The sequence below is a fragment of the Canis lupus genome, chromosome 21 (genome assembly GCF_003254725.2).
Source record: "Canis lupus dingo isolate Sandy chromosome 21, ASM325472v2, whole genome shotgun sequence".
Lineage (NCBI taxonomy): Eukaryota > Metazoa > Chordata > Mammalia > Carnivora > Canidae > Canis > Canis lupus.
The window spans coordinates 28714228-28731229 of record NC_064263.1 but is presented as its reverse complement, the minus strand read 5'-3'; the positions used below and the strand labels follow the sequence as shown (position 1 = coordinate 28731229).

Here is a 17002-nt window from a genome sequence, read left to right as displayed (position 1 = left end):
GTATACTTTAAGTCCCTTGACTTCCCTGAAACTTGTCCGTCTAGCTGGTCTTCTGGGGGAGGGGCCTGCTGTGCTGATTTTCAGGTGTTAGCAGTTGGGGGAGCTGCTGTGCCCCTGCCTGGTGCAGGGCTCAGTGGGGGTTGTTTACCCCGTGAGGCCCCAGGAGGAACAACCGCAGTGGCGGGGCCAGCTCTGGAGCCCTGGAGTCAGCTCCCGCAGTAACCACAGAGCTCTCCGTCTGCAGGGCCTGGAGGCTCCGGGGCGGGGCCGCTGATCTGCTCAGCTGGGGCAGGAGCGTCCTTGCTGTCCTGGGCCCTCCCGGCCTCTGCCTGTCCCGGGGGAGGTCGGATCCTGGGCTGTGTCCCGGCGCCCTGTGCTCCGGGGCCTGCGCTGTTGGATTCGCTCTCGGCCTTGCAGCCCCCTCCGCGGAGCCGCCACCCGAGCCCCTCCGAGCTGCTCCGGGTCCAGCCGAGCGTGCTTCAGTCTTTTAGGGAGCTCTGGCCGCGGGGTATGGCGCACTCTCCTGGGCGCGCAGTTGCTCTGTTAGTGTCCCCGGGAGCCCTGAGGGCATCCCCGCCCTCCTGGGTCCTGCTCCACCTCCCTGCGAGCCCCTTTCCGCCCGGGAAGGTCGGTGCAGCTCCTGCTTCTCCGGGACGGGGCTCTCCTGTCCTGGGGACACTCGCCCCGGCCTCAGCCCGGCTCCTCGCGGCCCCTCCCCCTTGGAGGCCTTTGTTCCTTTATTTCTCTTTCCCCGTCTTCCTACCTTGATAGAAGCGGGAACTCTTCTCACTGTAGCATTCCAGCTGGTCTCTCTTTAAATCTCAGGCCGAATTCGTAGATTTTCAGGATGAGTTGAAGGTTATCTAGGTAATTTGGAGAGGACAGGTGACTTGGGGACCCTACTCTTCCGCCATCTTGCCCCTCCTCCCTCCGTAATTCTATTTTTATTTTTATTTTTTTTTTTATTTTTTTTTCCTTTTTTTTTTTTTTAATTGGTGTTCAATTTACTAACATACAGAATAACCCCCAGTGCCCGTCACCCATTCACTCCCACCCCCCGCCCTCCTCCCCTTCCACCACCCCTAGTTCGTTTCCCAGAGTTGGCAGTCTTTACGTTCTGTCTCCCTTTCTGATATTTCCCACACATTTCTTCCCCCTTCCCTTATATTCCCTTTCACTATTATTTATATTCCCCAAATGAACGAGAACATATAATGTTTGTCCTTCTCCGACTGACTTACTTCACTCAGCATAATACCCACCAGTTCCATCCACGTTGAAGCGGGAGTTGGGGCCGTAATTCTATTTTTAAATGTTAAAGGATCCTTCATACTGTTTTCCATAATGGTTGTAATAACCATTGTTATTACATTGTTACAACCATTGTTATAACCATTGGTTGTAACCCACCAGCGGTGTTCATGGGTTCTCTAACCTCCACATTCTCAGAAACGTTTGTTCTCCTGTCTTTCTGATAATAGCCACCAAAGCAGGGGGGGGGGGGGCACCTGGGTGGCTCAGTTGGTTAAGGGTCAGACTCTTGATTTCAGCTCAGATCATAATCTCAGGGTCTTGAGATCAATCCTCGGTCCAGTGTAGAGTCTGCTTAAGATACTCTCCCTTTCTCTCTCTCTCTCTGCCTCTACGCACACACCCCTTCTCTCTCTACCTCAAAACAGACAAATAAACAAAAAAATCCCCATCAAACTAAATATGAGGTGATAATTTACTGTGGTTTCCATTTATATTTCTCTGATGATAAGTAACTGTTGACTATTTGTATGCATTCATCTTTAGAAAAATGCCTATTCACACTGAGGAGGGCACTATGGGATGAACATTGGGTGTTATGCTATATGTTGGCAAATTTTCATTGTATCTGGCTCTTGCTAGGGCTGTAGTCTCTGATGCTGATTAGCTTTGGAAGATACACTCCCAAACTCGCATGGCTGTTGGAAGGAGGCTTCCATGGAGGCCCGTCCATAGCAATGTTCTTGACATAACTTTCTCCAGAAGGAGTGATTTCTGGTATAATGCTACTCAGCTTCCTTTCTTTAATTTTCCAGGTTTGTTTTTTTTTTCAGTTTTGTGTTTGCCTCACACATGCTTATTTACTCCTTATTCTATTACATAGAAGTGTCACTGAGCCCCCCAATCACACACTGAGAGGGTATGGCCCAGGGGCATGGACACCTAACCTGGCGATCTTTGGGGGCGGTGGAGAAGTAAGGTTTCAGCATGTAATGCTGACTATCTGAGTAGTTTCCAGACACTTGAAGAAAGTACAATCACCTCAAAGCTAAAGGAAAAGAAAGGAAAGTTCCATGGATTAAGTGGTTATAAAGCACGTGGTGATCACACCTCTACTCACCTTCCCTTTATTGCTGTCTCTCTGTCCCTCATGCTCCTTCTCCTCTTCCAGTTACTCTCCTTCGTCTTGCTTACACCCCTCTTTCTTCCAGAGCTTCCCGTGTTCCTTCTCATTGTCTCATCCTTTCCTCTTCTCCTCCCACCCGTCTTCGGCTCCCTTTTCCCCTCCACCTCCTCTCCCATTTCTCCCTCTTGATCTTCCTCAGCAACAGCTGTGACAGAAGTACTTCCTTCTGCTCCACATGTGCAAACCCCGTGCTTTAGCTCATGCTGCCCCTTACCTCCTCTTCACACTGCCCAGCCCAATAAAACATAACGAAAAATAAAAACCCAACTCTGCATTGCTTGACTCACTTGAAGCTCCCTCTGTTTATTCAATCAACGCATGTGGAGCTTTGATTAAGTGCTGGCCACCGTGTAAAGCATGGTGGCAAGCCTGAGTGTGTCAATCATGTGTTCCTAGTTTGAATTTTATTTTCTTCATCTCACTCTTCATGCTCTCAAATGATTACTTCTCTGTTGTCTGTCATCTCCACTAAAACATAAACATGATCAGAATGAGCCTTGCCTTAATTATTTTGTTCACAGTTGTGTCTACTTTGTATGAAATATTGTAGCACACCAGAAGGTATTCTTTAAGCATCTGTTGAATGAACAAACTCATGATTTCTGCTTTATTTGATGAAAATCCTGTGAATGGTTTTCTTCCTTAAGCATCTGTGAAATTTTAGTGCCTCTTCTGTTCAATTGTTTCTCATTATTTGTAGAGTGTGTTCTTGGGAATTCCCATACTATGCCTTACTTTCTCAATAACAGTCCTTTTATGCAGACTGCAATGAATGCACTTGCTATATTTCTGACTATACCATAAGTGCTCCCAGAGGACTCCTGATTGGCATGTGTCTCCAGGTCCTAGCACAGGGTTTGGAATGTTGTATATAATCTTGAATTCACATGTATCTGCCACAATCTAACCCAGGAGACCAAAACCAGGGTCCAGAACAGTATTCATCAGTTATATTTAACTACATCAGTTCCTTAAATGGAGAAAACATAATGTAAAAAAAGTTGTTGGGAAACTATTTGAGAATACTCAAGACAAAAAGGAATGCGAAGGTATAAATTCCTAAAGTCATCTCTCACCCTAGGTCTGGGGAACAAATATAGGAGATAGTGTTAATTCTGACCAGATAAAGGCAAAGACACCCCCCCCCCCCCCGCCAGAGCTGAAACTCAGACTTGGAGGAATGGGTGCTGTTTAGGTGGTGCTTAGGTCTCAAGAGTTCAGACAAGAGTCCTGTGTGCCTGGGACTCACTCTGATAGGGGGAGGTGGGGTTGGCAGCGGATTTATCTTTAGCTTGTTCTGTGGTCTTTTACAGGTCATCATGTGACTAGTTCTGGAAATGTGGAAAACTGCAAAATAGAAACAATGATGCCACTGTAATGTTTTCCTTCTGCAGCCCACCCTCCCCCTTGGCCAATTGCAGATCTTGGGAACTGGGTGGCAAAGGAGAAATGACAAGTTGCAGAGGTCCGGCCCTAGAAACAAAAGAATTGCTTAAAGGGTGGGATTGAGACAGAGAAACATTAACATAAAAACTAGTGCAATACAACAATGAGCTCAAACCTGGGAATTGTTTGTATGGGTTTCAAAACAGTTGAGAAACTGACGAGCAGATGGGAATAAAACCTAGAGATTTACAACAGCAGGAGGCTGCTACAACCACTGGGCTGGGGAAGTTACAGGTGGTGTTCCTGGAGCTATAGGCAAGGTGACCTTGCCCAGCAGAAGCTGGAGCCATGGCAGAGATGCAGACCCCTGCCAGTTACCTTCAGACAGAAGGGTGAAGTAAGTGACATGCCCCCTGCCTGCCAATGCTCCCAAAACTTAAACTGTTGGATCTCAAGTTCCTCGGAAGTTTCCCAAGTGTCATCTGATACCGACTCCCATAATTGGAGGACAAGGAGAGGTGACAGAAAGCCAGGCCACCACAGATTGGCAAGTGGCAGAGCTCCTAAGCAAGGGAACTAAAATAGGAGGCTTATCGTGGGTGGTGGCAAGAGAGTAGATCTCTGCGCTGAGAATGGGAACCTGAAGAGCTTGTATGCAGAGTCCTTATCTGAACTGTCTGTATATGATCCACAGGATCTCAGCAACACAAAACTATGCCCTTGGGGCCGCTGTGAGAAAAAGCAAGACAAACTCTATGCACAATGCAAGGACAGGGTCAAGAGTGAGGAGCCTCGATTTCTGGGCTCCAGTGCGTAGGTCGACTGGTGGTCACGTGCTCTCCATGATCCTCCCAACAGACATTCATGTGGAGGCACTGCTTGATTAGCTGTCCTCCTCTTCCCTGCATAGGGTAATGCCTCAGCAGGGACTCAATTACTTGTCTGAGGCCAGGAAGATGGTAATTCACAGAGTGATGGCTGACTTCATAAATCTGTGTTTTGGCCCTCTTGAAACCTGAGCCCTCTTCAGGGCACACACCCCACTCAACTGTCCAGAGGGCATCTGGTTGTCGTTGCTCAATGCACAGGCCCCAGCACATGAATCCTCTCTTCTCTGAAAATGAAATAGAACAGCTCAGGGTCCTGAGTCCACCCCTGTGTCAACACAGTGAGACAGTGTGGCAGCTGATGAGGGAGTGGTGGGTATCTTCCTGATGAGGCAATGCCCTTGCTGTGGAGAACTGTAACTCAGAAGAAAGGCAGTGTGTGCCCCTGCTCCTATTTATTCATTCATAGAACAGTATCCGGGGAGGGGAACTTGTCATCCCACTGAGTGGCACCTGCAGTGGCAAAGCTGTCTCGTCCTAGCAGAGCTGAGCAGGTCCGGGTTGTCTTCCTTGAGGTGGGGCTGCACCTCCCTGATACTGTTGTCAGCCATACCCAGGCATCGGTTCATAAACCTCTACTACCTCATTCTTATTTCTAAAGGTTCTCCCACTTCCCAGCCTCATATAGAAATTAATTCCATAGAAGGCCCCTCCCCCCTGCAAATGGATGTATGTTTTCTCAATTCTGTCTTATACTCTCGCTGCATTGATTTTACTATGAGTCTTACGATGAGGAAGGGAGACAGGAATCCAACCCTATCCTTAGTCCTGTTCTAGTTTCTTCTCTCTGTGATTTGCATTGACCCACCCAACACAGGCCCTGGAGGATGAGATTGGCACCCCTGACAAGGCAATACAAAAGCATGATCTCTATTACTCATAGATTTTTTTTTTCTCCATAAGCTTCGTTATAAACTTCTGTCTGCAAGCTTAGCTAAGTCATGGTTAGTATTTCATTTCTAAGGTGATCTAATTTTTGAGGTGGACCTAAGAGGCCTAAAGTACAAGAAGCATACAATCTTCCTCGCTCTTTTTAGTTGGCTAAAATCCAGGTATTTTCCCATTTTAATAGAGAAAAATGTTGAGTTCAAAGAAAAACTTGTTATATAGAAAGAGGCAAACAGAGTCTCTATATTAACTAAAACATTGGGCTTCTTTTTGGCCTTTTCAGGATGAAAGATGCAGGAGTGTCTCTAAGTTATGGTACCTGCCTCATAAGAAGAAGAGAACCCTAAAAATACCTTTTCTCTATCCTCTCAAACAAGCCACATTTCTAACTGATGATAGAGAAAGAAGGGAGGAAATAAAGTGGAGAGGAGCCAGAGGCGCTTGTAAGAGGCTTCTATTCGGTGCTCCATATCCTTTCCCCTTTTTACCCTTGGCTGTCAATGTTAGGCCTATGGTCATAGGACTGTCTTCCTTACTCTCCCCAAGGTGAGAATCAGTTAGTGTTTTCCACACTTTCACATATTGCCATTTCCCCAACTTGTTTTGCATTTGCATATTCATTCAACACTACTCTCTTGGTATCACAAATTGTTATTATTTGATTTGGCAATATAGAGCTTTTTATAAGATTAAACAATGTCACTATTTAAACTGACTGAAGGCCATCGTCCAACTCTTTATGTTCCATTTGAAATCATGATCAGCTATGGTGCTCAATGGTGCTTGTAAATTAGTTTATTTAGTGGACAAGAGCATTTATATGAGTCCTGTACTTCACTTAGGGGCCTGTTGTGAAACACAGATTGCAAATGCTCACTTTGTTTCCATTCAGAAACAGTTCCCTCCCTCTGGCACCTGATACTTCTCCTTCCTATTCCCTGAAGAGAATTTAGAAAGAAAACTCCAGATTAACTTGATGCTCGGCTGCTTGAGGTCTCCAGCCCTGCTTCCCTGGTGTTAGGTCAGTCTCCACAGGGCATCTACTTTAATTTACTTTTTTTTTGATAAATTTATTTTTTATTGCTGTTCAATTTGTCAACATATAGAATAACACCCAGTGCTCATCCCATCAAGTGCCCACCTCAGGGCCCAACACCCAGTCACCCCCACCCCCTGCCCTCCTCCCCTTCCACCACCCCTAGTTCATTTCCCAGAGTTAGGAGTCTCTCATGTTCTGTCTCCCTTTCTGATATTTCTCACTCTTTTTTCTCCTTTCCCCTTTATTCCCTTTCACTATTTTTTTAAATTCCCCAAATGAATGAGACCATATAATGTTTGTCCTTCTCCAATTGACTTATTATACCCACCATTTGCTACGACGTGGATGGAACTGGAGGGTACTATGCTGAGTGAAACATCTGCTTTAATTTAGTCAAGGTATAAGCCCAAACCTCATCCATCTGGGAGCACTCCAATTCTGCCAAGAAATTATCCTGCTATCAAGGACAGAGTAAGCAGGAAAAGCAATTTAACAGAATTCCATAATAATTATTTTGTAGTGTCTCAGGCATAAATTCTCTATACTGCCTTTCCAAATACTCTGTAGCTAGAAATTCTAGAAAGGCATATTTTTTGACATGTCTTATGTCATTGTGTGGAAAAAAAAATAAATCCCAAAAAAGAAACTTAAGAGAAATCATGCACTTACTACCATGTCAAAAGTGCAAGGCTCTATGTTCCAGATATTGAATGTTGTTTTCCTGTGGGAGGATGGATTGGCGAGCAGATAAGGGAGGCAGAGAACAATATGGAGTTTCTTCTAGATGTCAGCTTTCATCAGTTCTCCAGAGTCATACTTGTTTATACATCTTATGGCATGTTCTGCCTGTAGGGTCAAATGTCACTTTGTGAACTTGAAATAGGGGAGGTGAAGGCAAGGGTAGCAGTGGTAGTATTAGTAGTGAGGCCAACACCACACAGAGGTGGTGTTCTAGGGGTAGGTACACATAGGGCAGACAGACAAGTATTGAGTCTCATCTGGAACACATCTTATCTGTGTTACTCTGAAAAACACTTAATTCTCTACACTTCATGAGACTGTTAACAAAATAACATGAACTAATGCACATCAATAATTTCTAACAAACACTGGCAATTTTAAGGACATGTATTAATTATTATTATACCAATAACAATTATTTTTTATGGAAAATGAGTAGCTTAGATTAATATACCTTTGCAGTTATGTCTAATCAATCAATAGTCTGATATTTACCTTTCTGTGAATGCCACTGAGGTTTGCTGAATGTACTATCTTTTGTTTTGTGTTACAAGTTTTATAGCTCCATTTCCTGGTTTTTATTTTTCCTCCACTACACACACATATCTCATCCTTTGTGATATGACGAGGATGATGATGATGATGAGGAGGAGGAGGATGACAATGACACTATGGTTGCTAACCTATGTCTAGAGTTAACCTCATATATCAAAGTCAAACCTGAAAATCACATTTTGATGCGGTGAAACATACGGACAATGGCTCGGCAGATCTCCTTTGTCTTGGCGCTGTAAATGAGAGGGTTGAGCACAGGAGGTACAAAGAGGTAAACGTTGGACATGAAGACATGTATGTAGCGTGGGGCATGCTCCCCAAAGCGGTGCACTACAGAAACCCCAATCATCGGTACATAAAATGCTAATACAACCAAGATATGTGACACACATGTGTTGAGAGCTTTCAGGCGTTCCTTGCGGGAAGCGATGGCCATGACTGAACGCAGAATGAGCACATAGGAGAGGAAGATAAAAAACATGTCCATGCCAAAGGTGGATATAAGAACAAAGAATCCATAGATGCTGTTGATAGTGATATCTGCACAGGCTAGCTTCATCATGTCTGGGTGCAGGCAATAGGAGTGAGAAAGAACATTGGATCTGCAGACAGGCAGCCTCTTGAAGAGGAAGGGAAGGGGAAAGAGGGTGATGAAGCTCCGGGCAGTCACAGCTACGCCGATTCCAGCAATGACTCCATTGGTGAGCACAGTGGCATAGTGCAAAGGATCACAAATGGCCACATAGCGGTCAAAGCTCATGGCCAGCAGAATCCCTGACTCCATCATGGAGAAGGAATGAATGAGAAACATCTGGATCAGACAGGCATCAAAAGCAATGCTGCGGGCATTGAGGCAGAAGGTTCTGAGCACGGTGGGCAGGGTGGCCATGGACATGGCCACGTCACTGAAGGACAGCATGGACAGGAAGTAGTACATGGGCTCGTGGAGACTGGGCTCCACTCGCACGGCCTGTAGGATCACAGTGTTGCCTCCGAGGGCCACGGCATACATCACACAGAGGGGCCCTGCTAGCCAGGAGTGAGAGCTCTCCAGACCAGGGATGCCAGTCAGGAGGAAGGAAGCAGGATGACTGACATTGAACAGTCCCATGGCAGGGGGAAGCCAGGGCACTTTATAGGTTCGGACCTGGAGGACTTTGGAGAGTTGCCCTTTCTGGGGGGCAGGGGCCAGGGAGTCGGAGACACAGGGCATGAAGTCCACACAGTGGGAAACTGAGGCCTTCCTGAGATCACTGCTTAGGGGAAAACATTGGCAAACTTCCTTTCTTCATATTTCCTCAGCATCAGGCTTCCGGCTGGGATAATAACCCTCTGTTTTATAGATGAAGGAAGACATTGATAATACATCAGTTAGGTAAAAGAAAATGTTTCAGTCGCATTATGTTAAGCCGTATTCTCTACAATTTCAATATGTTCTTGAAGCAGCATTGAACGTGTTAATAGAGAACCTTGGCAGGTTGTGGCATCAGGAACTCACATTATTAACCCCTCACCACATAGGCACAGCCTTATCCGGGTTTTGTTAAATGACACGTTACTCACTGCATTCCCAGACCTTAACTGCAAAGACTTTTCTGTCTGTGAGAGTGATTATAGTTGGTATTCTCCCGTCATTCGGATGATCTGGAAACTCTTTCACCTTCATTGCCTCATGATGATTAAAGACAGGGCTGGAAAGCTTTTCTTTTTTTTTTGGAAAGCTTTTCTTCTGGCAGAACTGTGTCAGGCAAAGGCACCCTCCTTAGGCAGAGGAACTCCAGAAATATTTTCCATTTCCCCTTCTCCCAACACTAATGACACAAGGCCAGAGCCTAATCTCAGAGTCTTTGCTGAAGAGGAGGAAGGAAGAAGGGGACTTGGGAGCCTCCGTTATCTCAAGGCCCCAGAAGTGCTCCAGGTAGGACTAATGCAGCATTATTACATGGGGAACGTGCCTGGAATTTCTGGGGTAGTGTATGACTCGGATCACCCCGTAGTTCCCAAGATCAGTGCCACCTCTCTGTGTGATTCATTGCATCCGTTCTAGTCACAGAGCTCAGTCTGTGCCCGCCTGGCCTGTCTCCCTCCAGGCATGTGATTGCTTGGGATCCACCACTGAACAAGCCCTTTTTTCTTCCCCCTGAATACAATTCCCATTCTTCATACAACTACCAGTGATGGAATTTAGGGGAAAAACCCCCAGAAGACAAGTGAGCAAAAGTGAAGGGAACAGAGAGAAGGAAGAAGAAACCAGGCTTCAATGAGCATGACTCCGGGCAGGGCAGGGCCAAAGCCATTCTGCGTGTAGGGATTTAAGTTTTAGTATTTGTGGGAAAGTGGCTGCCTGGCAGTCCCAGGATCACATTCTTTATCATTCCCAGCAGTGACTCACTCATGGTGTGAGTTGTCTGGGTGAATGTGAAGAAAGGAAACCAGGAGAGAAACCAAGCAGTATGGAGCACATTATGTGTCAGATACTCTGCAAGGAAAACGTTGTATCTACTTACCAGGCTAATCCATGACAGATGAGGAGGCTTCTGGCTGTGAGCCTGCCTCCCACCACAGGGCAAGTAGCTGGTGATGCCTCAATTTGCATAGAGATGTGTAAGACTCTTATATCTTATTCAGTCCTTGAGGCACCATTAAGGTGTTGGAGGAGAATTTGAAAAGGAAAATAGAGTACACATTTCTGGACGGAGATTTCAAAGGTACTCTCGGACCCAGGGGATGCGCACAGACTCATGTGGCAAAGAAGAGGCCGAAGTCCCTGTCTCCAATGCTGGACCCAGTTCCTGCAACCCTGGAACTCAGGACCCTCCCCTTCTCTGCAGCCAATAGGGACCAGGTGGTTTAGGGGAAGGGGTGCTGGAGGGGTGAGGAGCCCTGGGGCTAAGCTGGCTCTGGCTTGCCCTGGCTGTGTGAGCTTGAGAGAGTTTTGTTCTCTTTGTAGATCAAGCTCCTTCCCACTTGTCACTGTTGTTTGTATGTATTCTCTGATTCTTCATGGATCTCATGTTCTGTTACATTTGAACTTCTAGTCAAAGAGAGAATGCCTATAAAGTTTGCTGTGCAAGAAGGCACAGATAGGCAGAGATGGAGTTGGGGGATGAACAGAGAGGCTCTTCTGATGACCAGCCTTGAAACCAAGGGCAGAAAAAGCAAAAGATTAGAGATGCTTGGCCAAGTCAGGCTCTTGTAAAGTTTAGGACTAGCTGATTTCCTTACTCTCTTATTTCCTGAGCAGCTTTCACAGGCTTAATGTCAGAATTCCTATTCAAATCGAAGGTTTTGTAATGTGATCACTCAGCGGTTAGTTTGATCCATTTTGTAGCTTGTGAACCCCTTGCTCCTGGATTTCAGAAGTTTGCCTGTGCCGAGCTGACTTTCCTCCCTGGTCTGTGTGATGTTAATGAGTCATAGAGACCTGGATCCCAAGTGCATTGAATCTGCCCAGTGAGCTGTGTGCACAGAGAATCACAGCGCAGTACCCAGAGTTGCACAGTTAGTGGCTGTGCCAGAACAGGGACCCCAGTCCTGGGGCTCTGCACCTGCTCTGCTCACTCTACTCAAAGCTCCCTTGTGCTAACCTCCAGGCACTCTCTCCCTTCTCATCTGTCATCTCCTCCATCCCTTTCAGGGTTTCACTCCTTCTTAAAGCAGGCTTCAGGTGAGTCAGCTAGCTGCCCCCTACAGGGTTTCAGAACTCACCAGAAGCCAGACAGAGGAGAGACACTGGAGGAACAACACACCCTTCTCTCTATCAGCTAGCATGAATTCATGACTGCCCATTTTGTATCTAATTCTAAGCCTCTGGAGAGAGCAGAGTGATGCTGCTTTGTGTCTGAAAAGTCATCAGGAAGGTTTTAGCCTCTAGAGGTCCTTAGAGACCATGGAGAATAAAGCGTGTGCTTCTGTTTCTGAAAAAGAATTCAGCAATTAATTAGCCAGTCCAATTCTCTTCCCCATGCAAGACACCATCTGTGATGGAAGGACAGGAGTGTAAGAAATGATCTCATTACCTTCTAGGGGATCCTGGGACTATGTAATATGTTGACCAAGTCCAACATTTAAAGTATCAACAGAAAATAACCAACTTTGCTTAACTGACCCCTTGGAATTAATTGAATCTGGCTAGTTCTTTTCTTCCACCCTGGATGGAAACAGAGTTTCCTAAGATTTCTGGTCACATTCAGAGGATCGCATAGCCTCTGGTGACCCTGTTGCATATTCACAATGCCCATGCTCACATAACGGCCAGACGGTCCAGCATTCAAAGTCACACAATTCCTCTCCTCCCATCCCTCACTTGCTAACCTGGATTTTGATGTTTCCTTCCAAAAGGACAGAGTAGAGACAGTGGATGATTCACAATCCATGAGTGCTTCAGTTGGCTGTTACCATGCTTACTAGGTGTGTTAAGTGTTTCGACCTGACTCTTTCATATTGTGTTTCATAGATTACTGAAGAAAATTCTGGGCAGCCCAGGTGGCTCAGCGGTTTACTGCCGCCTTTGGCTCAGGGCGTGATCCTAGAGACCCAGGATTGAGTCCCATGTCCGGCTCCCAGCATGGAAGCCTGCTTCTCCCTCTGCCTGTGTCTCTGCCTCTCTGTCTCTGTGTTTCTCAAGAACAAATAAATAAAATCTTAAAAAAAAAAAAGAAACTTCTTTCCCTCTTTTACTTCTTCTTCACTTAATGTAAATTAATATCTCTTTATTCTGAATGGCTGATTATGATTTCACCCTACACAGGTCACCCTTGTAGAAATGTAGGCTCTGTGGACCAAATCAAAGATACCATGACAACTGTCTCTAGCATACAGATCATCCAAGGAATGCTCAACCTTCCAGTAGTGTAACAAACACCCACCTCACAACATCACTCGTCTCTCATTCCAACAGCAGGGGCACTGTCATTTCTCTATTTCGATTTACAGGCATGAGTAAGGTACCTGTCTGCCACGTCTCTCTTTCCCCTAATATCAAGTAACATGTTCTCTTGTAGAATTCTTCCGGATTCTTGACCCTGAAGAATTGGGAAATGGGCTGTACCTCTCTACTCCTTTCTCTTGGGTGTGGAGTATGAGGTTGAGACTTAATTCTTTCCAGTAGACCTCTTCAGAAATCTTATCCTCTGGGATGCCTGGGTGGCTCAGCCATTGAGCATTTGCCTTGGGCTCAGGGCATGATCCCAGGGTCCGGGTTCAAGTCCCACATCTGGCTCCATGTAGGGAGCCTCCTTCCCCCTCTGCCTATGTCTCTACCTTTCTCTCTCTCTCTGTCTCTGAATAAATAAATAAAATCTTTACAAAAAAAAGAAAAAAGAAATCTTATCTGTAATTCACAACTCTTTTATAACTTTAATTAGTGTAGAATTTCTCAATCACAGCACTATTAATATTCAGGGCTGGATAATTCTTTATTGTGGTGTGATGTCCTTTGCTTCCTGGAATATTCATCAGTATCTCTGGTGTTCACACAGCCTTGTTCCACCCCAGTTTTGACTTCCAAAAATGCCCTGAGACACTGCCAAACATCCCTGTGGGACAAAGCACCACAGGGGAGAACCACTGAATCCTGAGTAGGAGTTTAAAATTTTGCTAGCCAGTTCTCTAAAAAATTAATTCCAAATTTCCCCCAGGTTGTTCATTAAGAAGAAAGTACCCACTGTCTTCATGTATTGACCATTTGGGGATATGAAGAATTCATTTTAAAATTCTGTTCCTTGTAAGTGTACATCCAAAATCTTGGCAGTTTGCAATCTGTTCTTCCCACAGGCCACTTTAGAGCTGCCATTATGTGATTTGGAGTTTGCCTATTTCCTTTATCGAACCCCTCCCCCTGCAAGGATTGCAGCTTGTGTGCAGACATTGCCTTCATCACTCCCCCTTTTCTCACCATCTCCATTATTCCTGGACTTTCCAACGTAGTTCAGAAACAGGTCTTAGGTACCTGTTGCAGGTTCTCAAACACTACTTTAGTTCATGCTTCCTGCTTCCAATCTTGTGGCCTCATCATTTCCTCTGGGTGGATATCCGTCACTTAAAGGTCTTCCTGTTGATTCCCATGGCTGTAAGATTCATAGGAAGATTTATGTGCTCTGTGATTCTTCTCCTAATGTTTAAGCATGTTCGCGACACTCTAGGTTCATGAGACGGTTTATCAAATGCTACCGAAATCTCTACAACCTTACATAAATTATGGACTCCATGTTATATTCATTGCCTTGTCCTCCGTACGTAGCTCATTGCTTGCATCTTGGTTGTCTTTGAGAATGAATGAATGACATTATTGTCAATGTCATAATCACAGATGAAGTCTGGCATGGCTTTGTGTGATATAGATATTTAGCAGCTGCTGTTGGGTTGGAGTGAGTCTGTGGGCACATGCATATTCATGACATAGCTAACGATGTTTCTGTAAATCAGCAGTTATTACATGGATTCTCTGACAATGTCATCTGTGTTTAGTACCATTCACTGGTTTTCAAAGTTTCTTTAAAACTTAGATTTTGAGAGCAGCCCTGGTTGCGCAGCAGTTTAGCACCGCCTTCAGCCCAGGGCCTGGTCCTGGAGACCCGGGATCGAGTCCCACATCAGGTCTCCTGCATGGAGCCTGCTTCTCCCTCTGCCTGTGTCTCTGCATCTCTCTCTCTCTCTGTCTCTCATAAATAAATAAATAAATAAATAAATAAATAAATAAATAAATAAAACCTTAAAAAACAACCTTAGACATTGAGAAATATTTTGGGAGATGAGAAATAACATGGTCAGTGCAACCAGCCATTTTCAGAATATCACATGGGATTTGGACTTGCAGCCAAAGAATTTGAACCATATTTTTGGCCTCAGTAGATTCTTCCCAAATACTTCCTCTTTTATTTTTTCCTGAAATTTTTCTGGTATGCTCAGAAAGGGGACCTATTTACAGTGTCCTCAGGCTATGGTTGCAAAATTCATTTTGAGGCCATGAAGAAGTAAGGGATGTGGTTCCTCTTACCCTAATATAACCTGGAGGCTCAGTAATATTTGTTGAATAAAATAGTGAATGATTAAATGAAATAGCCAAACACCACTGTTATGTATGTTGTCTGTGCCTAGATTGATTAAAGCTTTCAGAATTCTAGAATATGAATCCTATATCCATATTGTTATCAATTGATAAGTTAAAAATTACCAAAACATCCTATTCATATTAAAATGTAAAACATTCCTTATTTTAATAAATTATGAATACTATGTGGCAAAGGGATATATCAAAGATGCTCAACATCACTCATCACCAGGGAAATACAAATAAAAAGCACCATGAGCTATCACTCCACACCTTTCAGAATGGCTAAATCTAAATAGTCAAGGAATAACAAGTGTTGAAAGGATGTGGACAGAAAATCTAAATAGCCAAGGAATAACAAGCGTTGAAAAGATGTTTGTGGGAATGCAGACTGGTGTAGCCACTGTGGAAAACCACAAGGAGTTTCCACCAAAAATTTAAAATAGAAATAACACTTGATCCTGGAATTCTACTACTTTAGCTGAGTATTTACCTGAAAACAGTAATTTTTAGTGATATATGCAACCTTATGTTAACTGCAGCATTATTTTCAATAACCAAGATATAGAATCAACCCAAATGGCCATTATAGTTGAATGAATAAAGAAGTGATCTACATATAGGATGAAATATTACTTTGTCATAACAAGTGAAGAGACCTTGCCATTTGCAGCAATATGGGTGGACCTAGGAGGTATTGTGTTACATTAAATAATTCAGACAGAGAAAGACAGATCCCATACAATCTTTGCACATGGATTATATTTAAAAAAATAAGCAGAGAAACAATAGCAGAAATAGACCATCAATACAGAGAACAAACTGAAAGATACCTGTGGGCAGAGCAGGTGAAGGATGGGCAAATGCGTGAAAGGTAGTGGGAGATAGAGGTTTCCACCTTTTTAATGAGTAAGTCATGGGGATTAAAGGCACAGCACAGGGTATACACTCAAGGGTATTGTAATAGCATCGTATAGTGAGACATGGCAGCTACACTTACGGTGAGCACAGCATAATGTATAGATTTGTTGAATCACTGTGTTGTAGACCTAATGTAATATTATGTGTCAACTGTACTCAAAAAAAGAAAAAAAGGTGAACTCTGCCATATTGCTCATGCACTTAGGGTCTAGGAGTAGATTGATCGGGTGGTCTGGCCTGGATTCTTTCATTGTATCTGGCTCTTGCTAGGGCTGTAGTCTCTGATGCTGATTAGCTTTGGAAGATACACTCCCAAACTCGCATGGCTGTTGGAAGGAGGCTTCCATGGAGGCCCGTCCATAGCAATGTTCTTGACATAACTTTCTCCAGAAGGAATGATTTCTGGTATAATGCTACTCAGCTTCCTTTCTTTAATTTTCCAGGTTTTTTTTTTTTCAGTTTTGTGTTTGCCTCACACATGCTTATTTACTCCTTATTCTATTACATAGAAGTGTCACTGAGCCCCCCAATCACACACTGAGAGGGTATGGCCCAGGGGCATGGACACCTAACCTGGTGATCTTTGGGGGCGGTGGAGAAGTAAGGTTTCAGCATGTAATGCTGACTATCTGAGTAGTTTCCAGGCACTTGAAGAAAGTACAATCACCTCAAAGCTGAAGGAAAAGAAGGGAAAGTTCCATGGATTAAGTGGTTATAAAGCACGTGGTGATCACACCTCTACTCACCTTCCCTTTATTGCTGTCTCTCTGTCCCTCATGCTCCTTCTCCTCTTCCAGTTACTCTCCTTCGTCTTGCTTACACCCCTCTTTCTTCCAGAGCTTTCCGTGTTCCTTCTCATTGTCTCATCCTTTCCTCTTCTCCTCCCTCCCGTCTTCGGCTCCCTTTTCCTCTCCACCTCGTCTCCCATTTCTCCCTCTTGATCTTCCTCAGCAACAGCTGTGACAGAAGTACTTCCTTCTGCTCCACATGTGCAAACCCTGTGCTTTAGCTCATGCTGCCCCTTACCTCCTCTTCACACTGCCCAGCCCAACAAAACATAATGAAAAATAAAAACCCAACTCTACATTCCTGACTCA

General features: G+C 44.6%; 1 protein-coding gene across 1 annotated transcript; it reads right to left on the bottom strand.

Annotated features, from left to right (window-relative positions):
* Window positions 1-8105: 8105 nt before the first annotated feature.
* On the bottom strand, window positions 8106-9044 carry LOC112667902 (olfactory receptor 51I2-like). Its single transcript, XM_025459961.2, has one exon. The coding sequence runs from the start codon at window positions 9042-9044 to the stop codon at window positions 8106-8108; it is 939 nt and encodes a 312-aa protein (XP_025315746.2).
* Window positions 9045-17002: the final 7958 nt, after the last annotated feature.

What these genes read in the sequence shown, in the direction of transcription:
- LOC112667902 (XM_025459961.2), bottom strand. Translation starts at nt 9,044, where the DNA reads ATGGGACTGTTCAATGTCAGTCATCCTGCTTCCTTCCTCCTGACTGGC.